Source organism: Scophthalmus maximus, chromosome 1 (assembly GCF_022379125.1).
Source record: "Scophthalmus maximus strain ysfricsl-2021 chromosome 1, ASM2237912v1, whole genome shotgun sequence".
NCBI lineage: Eukaryota > Metazoa > Chordata > Actinopteri > Pleuronectiformes > Scophthalmidae > Scophthalmus > Scophthalmus maximus.
The window spans coordinates 14200190-14215957 of record NC_061515.1 but is presented as its reverse complement, the minus strand read 5'-3'; the positions used below and the strand labels follow the sequence as shown (position 1 = coordinate 14215957).

General features: G+C 42.1%; 2 protein-coding genes across 5 annotated transcripts; both read right to left on the bottom strand.

The window, feature by feature from the left end:
* Nucleotides 1–172: 172 nt before the first annotated feature.
* On the bottom strand, nucleotides 173–2755 carry cdca3 (cell division cycle associated 3). Of its 2 annotated transcripts, none has more exons than XM_035642267.2 (6): nucleotides 2607–2755; nucleotides 1914–2064; nucleotides 1706–1823; nucleotides 722–1612; nucleotides 579–646; nucleotides 173–457 (listed from the first exon to the last, which is right to left on the bottom strand). In XM_035642267.2, exons 2-6 carry the CDS (start codon nucleotides 2043–2045, stop codon nucleotides 365–367), a joined length of 1302 nt encoding a protein of 433 aa, XP_035498160.2. In that variant the 5' UTR covers nucleotides 2046–2064; nucleotides 2607–2755; the 3' UTR covers nucleotides 173–364. The 2 variants fall into 2 exon arrangements, with proteins under 2 accessions (XP_035498160.2, XP_035498169.2); XM_035642276.2 differs by having other exon boundaries at nucleotides 1914–2068; nucleotides 2607–2742.
* A 968-nt stretch (nucleotides 2756–3723) lies between these two features.
* Nucleotides 3724–14819, bottom strand: pex5 (peroxisomal biogenesis factor 5). 3 transcript variants are annotated; one of them, XM_035641658.2, is made up of 17 exons: nucleotides 14593–14819; nucleotides 12154–12213; nucleotides 11145–11301; nucleotides 10977–11015; nucleotides 10740–10857; nucleotides 10487–10633; nucleotides 10220–10304; nucleotides 9664–9754; nucleotides 9236–9358; nucleotides 7642–7725; nucleotides 7182–7301; nucleotides 6818–6961; nucleotides 6566–6636; nucleotides 5934–6155; nucleotides 5663–5828; nucleotides 5418–5575; nucleotides 3724–4929 (listed from the first exon to the last, which is right to left on the bottom strand). In XM_035641658.2, the coding sequence occupies exons 3-17, from the start codon at nucleotides 11256–11258 to the stop codon at nucleotides 4683–4685; spliced, it is 1929 nt and encodes a 642-aa protein (XP_035497551.2). In that variant the 5' UTR covers nucleotides 11259–11301; nucleotides 12154–12213; nucleotides 14593–14819; the 3' UTR covers nucleotides 3724–4682. The 3 variants fall into 3 exon arrangements, with proteins under 3 accessions (XP_035497551.2, XP_035497544.2, XP_035497560.2); XM_035641651.2 differs by lacking the exon at nucleotides 12154–12213; XM_035641667.2 differs by lacking the exons at nucleotides 9236–9358; nucleotides 12154–12213.
* Nucleotides 14820–15768: the final 949 nt, after the last annotated feature.

Below are 15768 nucleotides of genomic sequence, written 5' to 3'. Positions count from 1 at the left end.
GAACAAATACTTAGGGTTGAGTGTTTATTCCGTTTGTGCAGAAATAACTATGAATTTTACAATTTAGGCATCTGAGAATATTATTTCAGAAACAAACACAAAGAAAGCAAAGCAGGAACAATGGTAAAAACAACAACTTGTTCCAACCAATACAAAGAATCAAAGGCTGAGGTATGAATGGAAATAATTTTATTTATATTTACAAAAAAAGGACAAAAACAGGGTAGAAACCTGTACAACGCTGCAGCTCAAAATGATGAACACGTCACACACACAACAAAAAATCAGCTTAAGAAAACTGTACACATAAAAGCAAGTTTAAGAGAAATAAAAGTAGCAGGAATCTGTACATTGCTGTGGTGCCTCATCGGTTCTCCTTGTCCAGAGCCACTGTCAGCAGTCTTCGGTCTATCTGTCCATGCCTCTGCTTTTCTGGGGTGGACACCTTCAGCCTCATCTGGGAAGTGGGGACGACAAAAAAGCATTAAATCATTTGAAACATCACCATTTCTTCTTGCCAATGTAGATGCAAACTGATTTCGTGAGTAGAGCAGTGAGTGCTTGCTCATGCACATTACCTGAGAACGTCGGTCTCTGGGCGAATTGGTCTCCTTAAGAATCTGCAGTGGGGAGCGGCCTTCCATACCTAGAAGACGCAAAAGATGTCAGACGACAACATCTCGTTAAAGACAAAAATGAGGGCAACAAGCTTTCTACGCACCTTTCTGCTTTAGTTTTCCAGTCTGTGCCCTATTTTCATTGGTCGCATTCTTCACGGCCACACGGACGGCGAGGGGGGAGGAGCCTCCTTTGCCACCCTGCCCCTTCACTCCTCTGGCTCGGAGCCCAGAGGCACCAAAGCCTCTTCCCAACCACTGCGGCTTGAACACCACCTGACTGGGACTTTTGGCGTCAAAGGTGGGGCAGCGGATGCCATCGCAGAGCTGCTGCTGCTGCTGCTGCTGCTGCTGCTCTGACTGGGGGATGGTTGGTGGCTCTTTAGTTTCTTCAGGAGTAGACGGTTTCTCTGCTTCTTCTGGCTGTGCAGGTGTTGTCTGAACTGGGGGATCATCCAGATCAGTGGACGGTGATGGCACAACGTGGGGCTCAACTGTGATAGAAGGCAGGGCATAAGAGTGATCCACGCCATCCTCGAGTGGCTCCGCCTCCACACTAGGTACTGGAGAAGAAGCGCCGTCACAGTGCACCTCAGCAAAGATCTGTGATGAGGTCTCTCCCTCGTGGTAAGTGATCAGGCTCATGCTCAGCCTCTTGTGCAGAGGAGACTCTCGTGCTTCTTCCGCCTCCTCCAGGCTGATCTCCACTTCCACCTGCGGCTCCTCGAGAACGACAAAGGGGCTCAAGTCACCCACCCGCTGCAGGGGGCGCGACACAGGAGTGTCGAGGAGGTTTGCATGCTCGGCCAGGGAGCCGAAGGTGTGGGATGACTGAGGAGACAGGAGGGGCTCAGTGGAGGCCAACTCCTCACCCTTGAAGACCACCTCCTCCTCCACGACGTCGCTGAAGCGTTTCTGAGGGGCTTCGATAACTTTGCCTTCGGTCTCATTGTGGAAAAGCATGCCCAGGCGCTGAGCGAAGGACCCGACTTTAGCTGTGGGGACAAGTGGAAGAAACACGGTGTCACTAGTCATCTTTATAGGAGAGAAAAGCAAAAGCTGAAGGTCATCGTTTACCCAGTAGTTACCTCTCATGACTTCTCTGACAGGAGTGCGGCTAATGCCAACAGTAGGTGAGCGGGGATCAGTGAACGCCAGTGGACACTCACTTTTCCTCGCAGCAGGTTTGGTCACAGGCCCATTGACCTAGGAAAAAACATTTTGTATACGCCGGTTTTAAAAATGCTTACAGCCGACTGACAGTATGTCTGGGAGGACATCTACACGGTAACCCACCTGAATAGGGGTTCGATCAACGCCTGCCGAAGGAGAACGTGGATCCCTCAGGTGACTGACGGCGACGTTTTTGAGAGCTGGCTCAGGTTTTACTGGTGCAGACACTTGCATCTTGCTCTCGCTGGATCCCATGGTGCTCCTTGAAGGTTAACTGGCTCACGGGTAAATGGAACACAACGGAAGCTTTACTTCACCAAAAACAATAGAACATCCGATATACAAGAAAAAACTCCAGCAGAACATTTGCATAAAATGGAAAACTCCCTCCTGACTTCTGTACAGGCATACTCAGTATACAGTGGTACATAAAACATGAAATACAATTGAAAAAACAAAACATAAATATAGTGGAGCAAGTTTTGAAGCTTTTAAGTATAAAAATACTGATGGATAAGTGCCTTCACATGATGTTGCAGCACTAACGATTGTTTTCATTTAACCTGACACAATATATATAACATGAAACCACAACACAAGAGTTTATACATTCGTGCAGTATTTTCAATGACTTTCTGTGAAACAACAAGTCTAGACAGCTAACAACAAGTTAGCATGGCCACGGTCCATCAGCACGTTTCCCCATTTCGTTCTTAAAGTGAGGTGAAAGTGTTTTAACGGCAACGGTCGGTCGCGATTAGTTCGACGTAGAACTACTTTTTTCTCCCACGGTCGCCATTATGTTTCATTACTCACCTCGAACGAGACAAAGACGGTCGACGAGCCGTGTTCCTTAAACTCCCTTCACTTATGCCACAGTTGCGACAAACTGGCTACAAGACACGAGTTTGAATACATTTAAATGGCGCGTTGCGTGCATGTTATTTTTGAATGAGCCAATCGGCGTGCACGTCCTCTCCACTTCCGCGGCGCCGATTGGTTCAGAGCACCTCGTTCTGCGACTGGGCGTGGCCTTCTCGCTGTTAACACGTTTGAAAAGTTGAGAAATAAGACGCTTTCTTTGTTTTTCATCTGGAGGAGATAAAATAAATCATAAACTTGTTGGACCAACGCCCTAACACGTGACCACACCGGCCAGACGCAGTGAAGACATGGGTTGTTGTCTTTATCAAAAAATTAATTTAGAGAATAAAGCACAATTTCTACATTATGGATGAAAGATGCAATTTTGTATTGTAACAGACATTGACAGAAATCCATGGAGGTAGGATTGAACCATTTGAATGATTATACTTAACAATAATTATAAACAGATACATTTTCAAAAACTAGAAATAAATGATGCATTTATGTAAACAAAGATATAGCTACAAAATGATTCAAATCTTCAATTAATAACTCTCTTCATTATCCTGTCTTTTAAAGGATGAATTAACAAATACTATGTATTATGAAATTTGAAATTTAAATATCTTAGTTTAGACGCCAGACCACAATTTGCTGCATTCAATTTCCGATCAGGACAATTCAAGAGCAGCACAAATGGAAAATGAAAGTAAAACACTTCAAAGCCTCGTCAAATGAGTTCACTCTAATCTAATCTGATCACATGCTCAAGACTTCACATTTGAAGCCTGACATTCTACCTGAAAAGAATGAATTTAAATCAGCTTCATTCAATTGCTGAGCTGAGGTTAAAACATTGAAACTCCAATATAAATCTGTGAACACGGTTCTTTTTTTCCCATGTAATTCTCTATAGTACCATAGTCTTAGCTCCAGCAGTCTAAAATTGTAAACATTTGCTGCCATCTAGTTACTTGAATCTGATATTTGTCACATATCTACGTCTCTATTCAGCTTGCCAAGCCAATTACTGACCCGACTGTTGAAAATCAAAATCACCACCACATGTTTGGAATCAAAGCTTTATTGCTGAATATTATATTAAACATTGCAGTCAGGATATAACTAACCTGAAAACCATTGTAGTGCAACAATTATTTTACAATACACAATATGGCATATAGCATTATTTTACAATGAAGCAAATCGTTTTACAAGAGCAATATGAAAAAGAGCAAGAGGAGTCCAGGGAAATCATCCTCAATGATATTACAATTGTATGATCTCATCATCCAATGCACGATTATCCCCCACCCAACCCAACACACTCACATTTACTGTACACACATACACACCTTATCTTAACAGTAACAGTCCTGCTGGTTGTCAGTTCATTGTCCTAGCTGTTAATTGATTACTAAAAAATTAAATAAGATATAGGTAAATAGGTTAACAGAAAAAACAAGCCACTATATGACAAGTGTTTGTACTCTGCAGCACTTTTGATGAAAAGAAGTACTCCTTTTCGTATATCACAGCAGTACCTTTAATTTACATAACTGTAGAGAGTAACGGTTCAATTTGCAACCTGCTGTTACAGAATATGAGAGCATTAATTGCCATTAGAAACATAACTATCCACATTACTCAAATATAGAAGGGATTCACTCATTCTTCATCATTTACTTTCTTCATCAAGAACAGATTTCAAATCAAACCCAATTCTCCAGATCAACTGAGTAGGAGGAAATGAACAAACTGTAAAATACAGTGACATGACTGTATTACTGCTGGTTGTTTCTCTCCAGGTCTAGACTGATACTGCAACATCCGATTGAAAGTCATCAATACGCACACAACGCACAAGGTGGCTCCTAGGTCTCTAGGATGGTGGATAATTCACAGTGTCTCCATTTTCTCTCCAACCGTTACCACTCAGATTCCTCTCAGCTTCATTCAGTCACCAAGACATTTACCTCCCAGAAAAACACATTCACACTCAATTAGCCCACCCCTGGCTGGTTTTCATTCAGTCCCACCCTCTACTTCTCTCTGGTAAAAGTGAGCCAGCAACGTGTCCAAGTCCCGGCGGTCAGCAGCACCATACAGAGAGCTCTCCCCCATCATGCTGAGAGCCATGCGCAGGGTGGACCAGATGTTGTCGGACATCATGGTGGCTGCGGCACCTCCAGGCCCCCTGGCAGCTCTCGCCCCCTCCCCCGCGGCCTGGCGCTGTAGAGACAGAGCTTCGAGGAAGTGCTCTACTGCCTCTCTGAAGATGAAGGAGAAGGAAAGCAGGGCAGAGTGAAAATCTCATTTCAGATGGATTAACATTTCCATCAGCTGCACACATTCTGTAGTGTGTGTGTGTGTGTGTGTGTGTGTGTGTGTGTGTGTGTGTGTGCGTGTGTGTGTTAGTGTGAGTGTGTGTGAGTACGAGAAAAAGAGGGAGCGGGGCAAGGAGGGACTGAGGAAATCAATGCACTGCATACAGCTCTACCAGGAAAAAAGATTTTCTCATTTAAGTAAGACAACGGCAAGGGGGAAAAAAAGAAGATCAATATGTGCCAGTCAATGTTCAATGTCGACATGAGTCCGAGACCCACTAAGAATGTGGTCTGAGTGATCAGATCTTGATGCACATACCAGTACTGTGATTAGATTACCCAAGACGGATGCTAAAACCAGGTCTTTACACGGCCAAGGATCACTTTTATAAACAAAATGCACATCTAACAATAAGAACAATTGCGTCTTCACCTGTGTGCTCCTAAATTGACACAGCTAATCCCCAAGTTGTAGCGACTGCGGACAAAACCTGGCTGCAGCTCCAGAGCTCTCCTGTAAGCGGCCACTGCCTCCTCTGAGCGGCTTCCATTGGCCAGTGTGGCACCCAACTTATTCCACAGCAGATAGTCCTGAATTGAGACGGACGGTAAGGAGGAGAGTTCAGAAACAAAGGGAGTACAGACATGAGGATATCAGCACAGTACGTCTACACTAACCTGTGGTGTGACAGACAGAGCAGCACTGAAACAGTCCACCGCCTTGTCATACTCTCCGCTCAGGTTGAAGAGAACTCCCAGACCACACTGCAGCTGGGGGTCCACCTGGGCTGGGTCAGAGTTGGCTGCATGCAGGAACAGGGACTGGACGTCCGTGAACAAAGATCTGTGCAGGAAAAGCAAAGAAAAATAGAAAGAGAATCAAAATGATTACGATTATAGAATTATCCGAATCTTTATATTCTGTTTGTAAACCTGAAATTCTACTCACTCTGGCAGCAGTGACCCGAACCGCTCCCTCTCCTTCTCCCTATCACTGGCAGCGTCCTTTTGAAGTTCATGCTCATTCTGCTCCCAGACAGAGCGGTATTTCGGATTGTGCTTTAGCCAATCACGAAGAGTCTCACAGGCCTGCCTGTGCAGCGTCTCGTTGGTGAAACTGACAGCCAACGCCATCAGAGCAGTCAGATTGTCGTTCTTCAGCTCTATACATCTAATGGAAGAAAAAGGTGATAAGGAAAAAGGAAGATAAAAATTAGTCATGCTAGCAAATGTCAAAAGCATCATTCACGGTGTGATGCTTTGCAATTATGCAAATTGTCAAGTGTCCATAAATATTCATAAAAAGGCAGGAAGGCTTATTACTAAGATACAAACAAGTTAATTGTAAAAAAGAACCTTTTAAATAAAAAAGAACCTTAATATCACTATCACTCATTGGAGGCTTCGCTGCATATTATTCATAATAACAAAAATGTCCACACAGAAAACAGGTGTCAGTGTAAAATTATTTTTACCAAGAAAAATTATGTATCGTTTCCAATTGCTACAAAAGTCAGTGTTTTAAATCATATTTTTTGTTGACAAGTGACCAACTCTCATTTTGCAAGTCTGACGTCTGACCTGCGGAGGGCGCTGATCGCCGCAAATTCTTGCTCGTTCTCTGCCTGACAGGTTCCCAGATATTGCCAAGCCTGCAATTAAAAGAAAACAGATGCACCCACATCAGAGCCATCATCACAACTGCTTTCTGTCAGGGGAAGATTCAAGTCAAATACAAGTGGGTAGATTTATTGGACTGTTTTTCGAGAGTGACAGAGGAATTAGAAACTGGAAAAATGCAAATGAAACCACAGTTTTTTTTAAGAGTCTCACCAGCTGGTTGCCTGGTTCTGCCTGTACAGCACTTTCAAAGAAGCGTACGGCACCGGGGATGTCCCCTGCCTCCATCCTCTTCACTCCCTCTGACAAAGGGTCTGGGTGGGATAAGTAAGGGTTCTCCTCTTCAAACTGATACCCCTGCGATGAACACAACAACAACAACACAGAGGCTTCAGACCCTATTTCTGTGTAGTGTTGTGGACCATGCAGAGCCAGGTACATGAAAAGCAGTGACATACTATATGCACTGTTCTTTTAGATGTCACAGATGTATGATTGCTGTAAAAATAAAAAGCTGAAATCCTCAAAAACACGAACTCTCTCGGCAGATGGCTGTTCTGAGCAGGCTGACAGCTACCTTGTCATAAGAAGTGCTGAGTAGCTGATCGAAGTCAGACAGCCAGGGATGGCTTTCTGCATCCCTCTTCGCCATCTCCTCCCACTCCTGCTGCAGCTTCTCCCAGAAATCTAAATCACTCTGGCGACATGAAAGAGATACACATGGTTACTTCACTCCTCACGACATACATCATCCTGAATCATAGACACATTTGACCTTCTCCTTTTCCAAGTGAGAAATGAGTGTGTATTGATGGTTAAAGTGAAAGACAGCGGATTGTTTTTGTCTCTAATGGGATTGAGTGATAATCAAAAGGCACCCCAATCCTAATTTCCCTGCCTATTCACTTTCCATTTCAAACCTCAACCTCCCAGGACCCAATGTTCTGTAACCTCTACTGTTTCACCGCTGCCAATCACTGCACAGCAGCTTTAGCTCTAGGTTCAGGTTTTTGAGTCGTCAGTGATTCTTGTCTCACCTCCACCGCAGCTTTGGCTTGTTGGAAATCTGGTCCTGCTGTGGCGAACTCATCTACCCAGGCTTCAGCCGAATCCACTGACACCTGAATGGCAGTGAAGAGCATTGACAACGGTTGACTGAAGTCTGTGTGTACTGTCTGTGAAAAATGATACTTGAGATGAGTATGGTTACATTAAAACAGGGGAAAAAATAGAGGAAAGAGAATGGGAAGGAGGAAAAGATGAAAGAAGAAACACCACAGCACAGAGAAGCAAATTCTCTCCTACTTCTTCCTTGCATTTTGTCCTTATTGAGTCCTCGTGTTTTTAAATCAGATAGAAAATGCACTCAGCAGCAACAGAGGGGTTTGATGCTGAGTGTATCCTACTTTTTATACGTGGAACAAAACTTTAAGTGCATCACTAGTGGCAAAACGTAAACATAGCAAAAACTGCAGCTGAAAATACAACACCTAATCGCTGCCACGACCACAGAGGTCCTACCTGCCTGACGACCTTGGCCCACTGCTTTGCCTGTTTAGCTTTAGTTTTCTCAATCTTCTCATCCCTCTCTGGGGTTTCCAGGGGAAGAGTCCCTCCCCCTGTCTCCATCAGGAACTATGGCGAAAGGCGAGGCGGGGTGGCGGTGGGGAATGGGGCAATGTTTTGAGGAGGAGGGAGCAGTCGGGAAGAAGGGGTTGGTTTTTTAATTGGAGGGGTTGGGCGGTGTAGGAGTAATTTTAAGAAGCGGTAGGTAAAGATGAATGACAGTTGTTAATTGAGGGAATGGCAAGCCGAGAGTTCGAAGGGAGGTCAAAAAAATGGGAAAAGTAAATGTCAGAGTTAGAGAGCAACTAAGTACAATCGAGCAATGATTAACAGATATTCATCATTGACTGGGAGCTGCACATAATAATTTAATATTGAAAAAAAACAATAGATGAAAGTTAGGTTTCATAAAAAAAAAGGATATTTTGAAAATTCGACAAGATGTTAGCCGATTAAGTAAAAATGGAAAAAAATGTAGATTTACCTTTTAAATAACTATTTCACAGATTAAAGTGTTGAGCGCATTATTAGACACTCATAATAATATCTCATAATTTGTACTTGATAAATGTTGTATTTCTTCATAACTTTTTAATTTTTTCCTTTTATAACGTTTTTTTTTGTTCTTGGTGGAAATGGGCTTCCACAGTGTCTTGATTTTAGGCAACATGTAGTTAGAATCACAGAACCTGGCACCAGCCTTTTTCGGCCTGAACTGACTGTCAGACAAAGTCAAAGTTAACACGTAAAACTGAGTGGAGATGGGAACAACTTGTTTGGAACATGATTTTATACATAAAAAACTTAATGAAGGAGAAGAAAGGCAGACAGACATAAGAGTTGTGTCTTTGCTGAACAAATTCCATCTGCACTGTACTGCAGCCTTAAGCTTCGTATTACAAGCAGTGTAGTGGCTGTTTTTGGTTACATTTGTGGAAAATGTTACTCTGCATCAGATACTGGGGTGATGAGTCACAAGACATACTGTATAAAAGGGAACTTAAGTGGTTCCCCAATGTTCCCAGTTGCAACCATCCCCTCTCCTCCGTGGGCAGTGACTCGTACCTGGTTGAGGTTGGAGGCCCAGTGCTGAGCCTCCTCCGCCTGAGCTTTATCTGTGAGCTGTCTGTCTGTTCTGCTCTCCACTGTCACACTGCCCTCGCCAATCTGCCTAATGAATCGCAGGAACTACACAACGGAAAAAATAAATGAATAAAGTAAGAGAACAAAAAAGCATTTACCATAACCATTGCCAAAGGGTCAGGTTTATACTAATATGCAGCTAGATTATTTCCAGGTGAACGTCTTTCTTCCCAACCAAAGACAACAACCTTGAAAAAAGAATATTGATACGCTACGCTCCCAAGTAACTGCTCTATAAAAAAGTTAAAGAAATAGAGAAAGGATATGGAGATAGATATGTAAAAACAAATGACACATGGTATTAAAAGGATCCAATGGCAATGTCAGAAAGACATGAACACACTGCTCACCTCTGTGTTTTGTAATTTGGGGTCATCAACCTTTGAGACAAGCTCATTAGCCGTCTGCCTCAGTTCCTCTCCTGATTGATACTCCTTTGTCCTGGAAGGTTAACAAAAACTATACTGTAAGGATGATAACATCAGAAGAGGCTGTTATATTTTTGTCCATGTGTATATAGTGTGGAACAAGTTGGTCCAAGTTGAAGGACGTGCTATGCAATGTTGTACAAGTGAGTTCCCGAGGTCAGTGCACCGTGTTGATGATTGAACATCTGGCCAATACACGACACACCAGCTTTCACTTTCCGCTCAGATGCTTCATTGCCTTTTCACAGAGCTCGTGGATGGACAAGTTCCACATCATCAAACAAGGTTAAAATTATGAAAGATTAAAATTCTTTACACAGAACATTATCAAGGTTGAGACAAGGATTCAAATCTGCCAAGGTTTTTCTACCAGTACTCTTGGTCATTTATTGCAGTTTGCCGAAAGTAGCCATTTATATTTGCCCATTTTTCATCTGCATACATTCAACACTCTCTATCCAATAGTCGCTATTCTAACCATTCATTTTCCTTGTCTCCCAGGTCTCCAAGCCACAACTTCTCTTCCGACTGCTCCAGATACTCCTCTGCCCAGCGACCTGGATCTGGATTTGAAAAAGATAATACAATTTGAATAAAAAACATTGTACAAAGGACAAAGCTGATTTGCTTTGATGCCAGTTAAAGTTAATGTTGTACGACAAATTGATGATGACTCAAGAAAAATTTAAGTACACAACTTGTTTCCGGAGTGACTGAATGAGCAAGTATAACAAATTCAAGCTACCTGCAGCCTCAGCGATGAACTCCCTCGTCCAATCAGCATCTGCTGCATCACCGAGCGCAATGAGCCCTGGCGTTGAGGCAGAGTCGGAGCTTGAAAGGAACTCGGCTGCCCAGTCACCAGAGAGGGCCAGTGCTGCCACATCTGGAGCTATGACATCAAAGTTCATAAAAAAAAGGTTAAATAGTTAGGCCGACACAATGCCTGCGTTGTTAATAATAATAATTATAATAATAATGATTTTGAGGAAGTGTACCTCTCTGTGGAGCTTGTCTGAAGCTCTGCTGGTCAATCTGCTGCATTTCCTCCAGCAGCTGACCCATGTCAAATGTGTGGGGGGGCCGTGGGGGCGCCTGAAGGAACTCATTCACCAGCTGCGACAAAAATAAAAACATAAATTGATTGCATACAGCATGCATACGAACTTTTACTTAACATTATACAGTAACATATTCCAACACAGTTTTCAGAATACAGAAAGGAAAATGGGCACCTCTTCTTCACTTGCGATCTCAATAGGAGTCGGGGGAATCTGAGAAAAAAATAAAATATCAGAAGAGCCAATCAGTTCCTCTATCTCGCAGCAATTTCACGACATGGCTGAAATATTCAGACTTTTCGTGAGGAAATTATTTCTCACGGATATCTACAAATTACTCACTGTAGGTGTGGAGCGGTGCCGCCATGCCCCCCCTTCCTTCGTCATGTGACCGGTCAGCTTCATGAGGGGATTGGCTCCCCCACATTCTGCCTCCACCAACTCCCGCATCGCCATGGCAACACAAGGACGAGGCAAACCCAATCAGACCACCTGAGAACTGAGAAGAGGATGAATAGGTGCATTACTCAATGTTTTGTTTTGGACAATTGCACATGATTCTATCTGCATTCAGGAAAGTTGTGGAACCATAGAGTCAGAGACTGTTCACAGTCACACAGAAGCACAGCATTCAGTTTTTCTGGTGCCTGAGAGGGCTGAAGGGCCAGACAAGTTGAAACCTTGAGGGTATATACACACACATCAGTTAGCCTCACAACACACAAACAAACTCCATGCCTCCATCTGCTGTTTTCCATGTCATTTCCTGGCTTAGGTTGAACCACAAATAATGTGGATATGACAGCCCAGCAGACACGGACATTCACTTCATATTTCCCTCAGCTACTTCAGTGGATTCGGTGTGCTTTTGAGTACTGTATCGCAGCCTTTCAACTTGGGAAAACAAAGATTTTTCTAGACAACTATTAGTATAACACAGGGCTTAGTACTGAACCAAAAATACTTAATGAGTACAGACTGAAATATGACCTTAGCACCGAAGATCATAAAGCAAAATACATCTAACATACATCTAAAAATACTGAAACTATAAAGGTGCTATCAAGTTGGTCTCTTTACTTCTACTTTGATGAGACATTTCGAGAATGAATCAGGTTCTTCTACACTTGAGACGCTTAAGAATTAAAGAAATTTGGCTTGCTTTGTGAAAAGGATTTTTTTTTCGAAAAAACTGTTTATTTATTCAGATCAGGTGCTGCACAAGTAACCTGACATTCTGATATTGGTGCCAAAACTCTGAAAAGAAATGAGCCCTGGTATCATGTCACAGCAAGAATATTATAATCACATTAGGTCATATTTGATCCTCCTTTATCTGATGATCACTCACCTCATCCTCAAAAAGCAAAGCAGAAACAGGAGACACGTCCTCTCGGGACAGAATTGGTCCCTAAATGCAAAAAACTGAAAATGATTTGTCCATGTGGAAACCCTCCTGCTCGACTCACTGGCCTACATCCAGCCCCAGGGATGAACAGATGACAAACTGTTATATATGCTGCTGGCCTACTCAACTTCTATGAGCCCACCCAGGAGGGATTCTGATGGTTACAATTTTCATAATGAAGTGTCAGGAATAGAAATTTAACTCCTTGTCTACTCAATTCTATTCAACAATGTTAGTGTTTTCCTCAAATCAGTGGAGTCCATCCATATGGCATATGGATTTTTGTGGGCTGATGCTGATAGAGATTTAAGAGAGTCAGCCGATAATATATATATATATATATATATATATATATATGGATATTTTTTGGCTGCATCTAACGATTATTTTCACTATCGATTAATCTGTTGATTATTTTCTCAATTAATCGATTAGTTGTTTGGTCCAAAAAATTGTGAAAATGTCGATCCTGTTTCCTAAACCCGAAGATGGTTTTCTTTTGTCCACACACAAAGGATATTTAGTTTACTTTAATAGAGGAACAGAGAAACCAGAAAATATTCACATTTAAGAAGCTGAAATCAGAGAATTATTCAGGATATTCATTTAGTAATCGATTATTAATCGATTAACTGTTGCAGCTCTAATATATATTGAAAAAAAAAATTGGTAATGATTCCCAAGATGTTGTTATCAAATCCTTATGTCAAAGACATGTCATTGAGGCTTGATATTTTACAGTTAAGGCATTAACTTTATCATAAATAACTATAAATAAAAAGAAAACACAAATAAATTTACATAGAATGTAAACACAAAGGCTCATCTCTTGTTTTTTTGCATTGTTTACTCTGAAAATAAAAGTTTTCACATCGGCAAACATAATAGCCGACACCGATATGTCTGTGATATTATCGGCCAACCGATATATATCCACACTACAGAAAATGAAAATCCCACAGGTGGACTCTCATGGTCTTTAGTAGGGCTGCAACTAACGATTATTTTCATAATCGAATAATCTGCCGATTATTTTCCTATTAAACGATCAGTCCATAAAACGTCATAAAATGGTGAAAAATGGCGATTGTGTTTCCCAAACCCCAAGATGATGTTTTGTTTTGTCCACATACCAAAGATATTTAGTTCACTGTCATAGAGGAGCAAAGAAACAAGAAAATATTCACATTTAAGAAACTGAAATCAGAGAATATTTCCCATAAAAACTACTCGAACTGATGAATCCATTATCAAAATAGTTGGCGATTCAATTAGTAATTGATTACTAATCGATCAACTGTTGCAGCTCTAGTCTCTAGGTGATAGATTATGGATAGATATTTTATTCCTGCTGATTCAAATGGCTGCTGTGTGATGATTAGGGTCAAACTAAGAGGATTAGCCAAAGATATTAATACACACACACTGTCACAGACAGGCCACTGTGTCACCTGCTCACTTACATGTTCCAAGTACGAACTGGTGGAGGACGGTTGTGTTGGTGTGGTGCACTGTCACACACGATCCACTGTTACTGAGCACATGCATTCATACACAGACATTCATACCCAGACATTCATACATAGACATTCATACATAAACATTCATACACAAAGTCGTACACAGACATTCATACCCAGACATTCATACACAAATTCCTACACAAAGTCATACACAGAGATTCATACCCAGACATTCATACATAGACATTCATACATAGACATTCATACATAGACATTCATACACAAATTCATACCCAGACATCCATACCCAGACATTCATACATAGACATTCATACATAGACATTCATACATAGACATTCATACACAAATTCATACCCAGACATTCATACCCAGATATTCATACACAAATTCATACCCAGACATTCATACCCAGACATTCATACCCAGACATTCATACACAAAGTCATACACAGACATTCATACACAAATTCATACCCAGACATTCATACCCAGACTTACAGAAGAAGAACACACCTGCCAGCATCCACCTGACAGACAGGTCTCAACTCAACTCCTGACATCGGAGCAGTTCAACTGTTTTAGCTGGAGCAGCCAGTGCGGAGTGCTGCTGCCCGGAGCTAACTGGGGCTCAGTCGTTACCCGCAGCCTCAGCTCTGCCCTCGGTACTCGGCCTGTGTTTTTATTTTAATGGGAGCAACGTGCCGCTCGTTAAATAGCCAGTTAAAATGAAAGCGCATTAAGAATTAACGAGCTCCCCTTTGTCTTGTCTCAATAGCGAGTGTAGCTTAGCGGTGGCTAGCGGCGGTGGCTAGCTCACAGCAGGGCCAGTGCGCGGAGGGCTGCTGCGGTGCGCGGCCACAGAGGCACGGATTCACGGGTAGCGTGGTGCTCGTCTCACCGCCGACAGCTGCCGCCGGAGCCGAAGCGACCGTCCCGCCTCCGCCGCGCTGTCCTCTTCCGTCTGCGACCGTATCAGAGCACGAACCGCCGCATCCAGCGTGTCGAACGTCCCGCGAACCGTGTGAGAGCAGCCGCCGAGCGCGTCTCCTTTATTTACCTTCCTCCTCCATGACCCACGAACCCCCTCGCCGCCCGCTCCGAGAGGCGCGCGACGTTACGTAGGGTTTCTTCTCTTGGTATTCTCCAACGGCCTTACGTCAAAAGTACGTCGGCGCTCGGAACGTGGAATCGACGGCAACTGACTTCAATTCAACCTCAACATTAAACTGCCACTTAATATTCAGAATTATATATGTCAACAATCACATACAGTAACGTAAACTTCAATGGACCGTTCTAGATTTGTCAACATTAAACTGCCACTTAATATTCAGAATTATATATGGCAACAATCACATATAGTAACGTAAACTTCAATGGACCGTTCTAGATTTGTCAACATTAAACTGCCACTTACTTAATATTCAGAATTATATATGTCAACAATCACATATAGTAACGTAAACTTCAATGGACCGTTCTAGATTTGTCAACATTAAACTGCCACTTAATATTCAGAATTATATATGTCAACAATCACATATAGTAACGTAAACTTACATGGACCGTTCTAGATTTGTCAACATTAAACTGCCACTTAATATTCAGAATTATATATGTCAACAATCACATATAGTAACGTAAACTTCAATAGACCGTTCTAGATTTGTTAATAAACTATAATTTGCTGGGTACATTTTGTGAATGCAGTACTTTTCAGCTTTTAATTGATTACTCTTTTTTTTTAGGAGCTACAGTAAATTTTACTTAAGTAGTAGATTAAGATTTATTAATGATCGGAGTAATACTTTTCACCGCTGATTGTATAGACTACTGTAATACTGGATTATATTAAAGGTGCTTTAATTTGAAGGCAGCAGCGTCTTATTTTTGAAGCCGTTTGGAGCCGGTGGACTTTCCTAAAATGTGCCGTTTAGTTGAATCTAAAATACATCATGCATGTTAAGTATATCCTGTCTTGCGTGTAATAAACTGTAAAACAGTCAGTAAATACAGATGTTGGATTAAAAATAGCGGAGAGAAAATTAATTAAAATACATGAAGTTGCATAAAA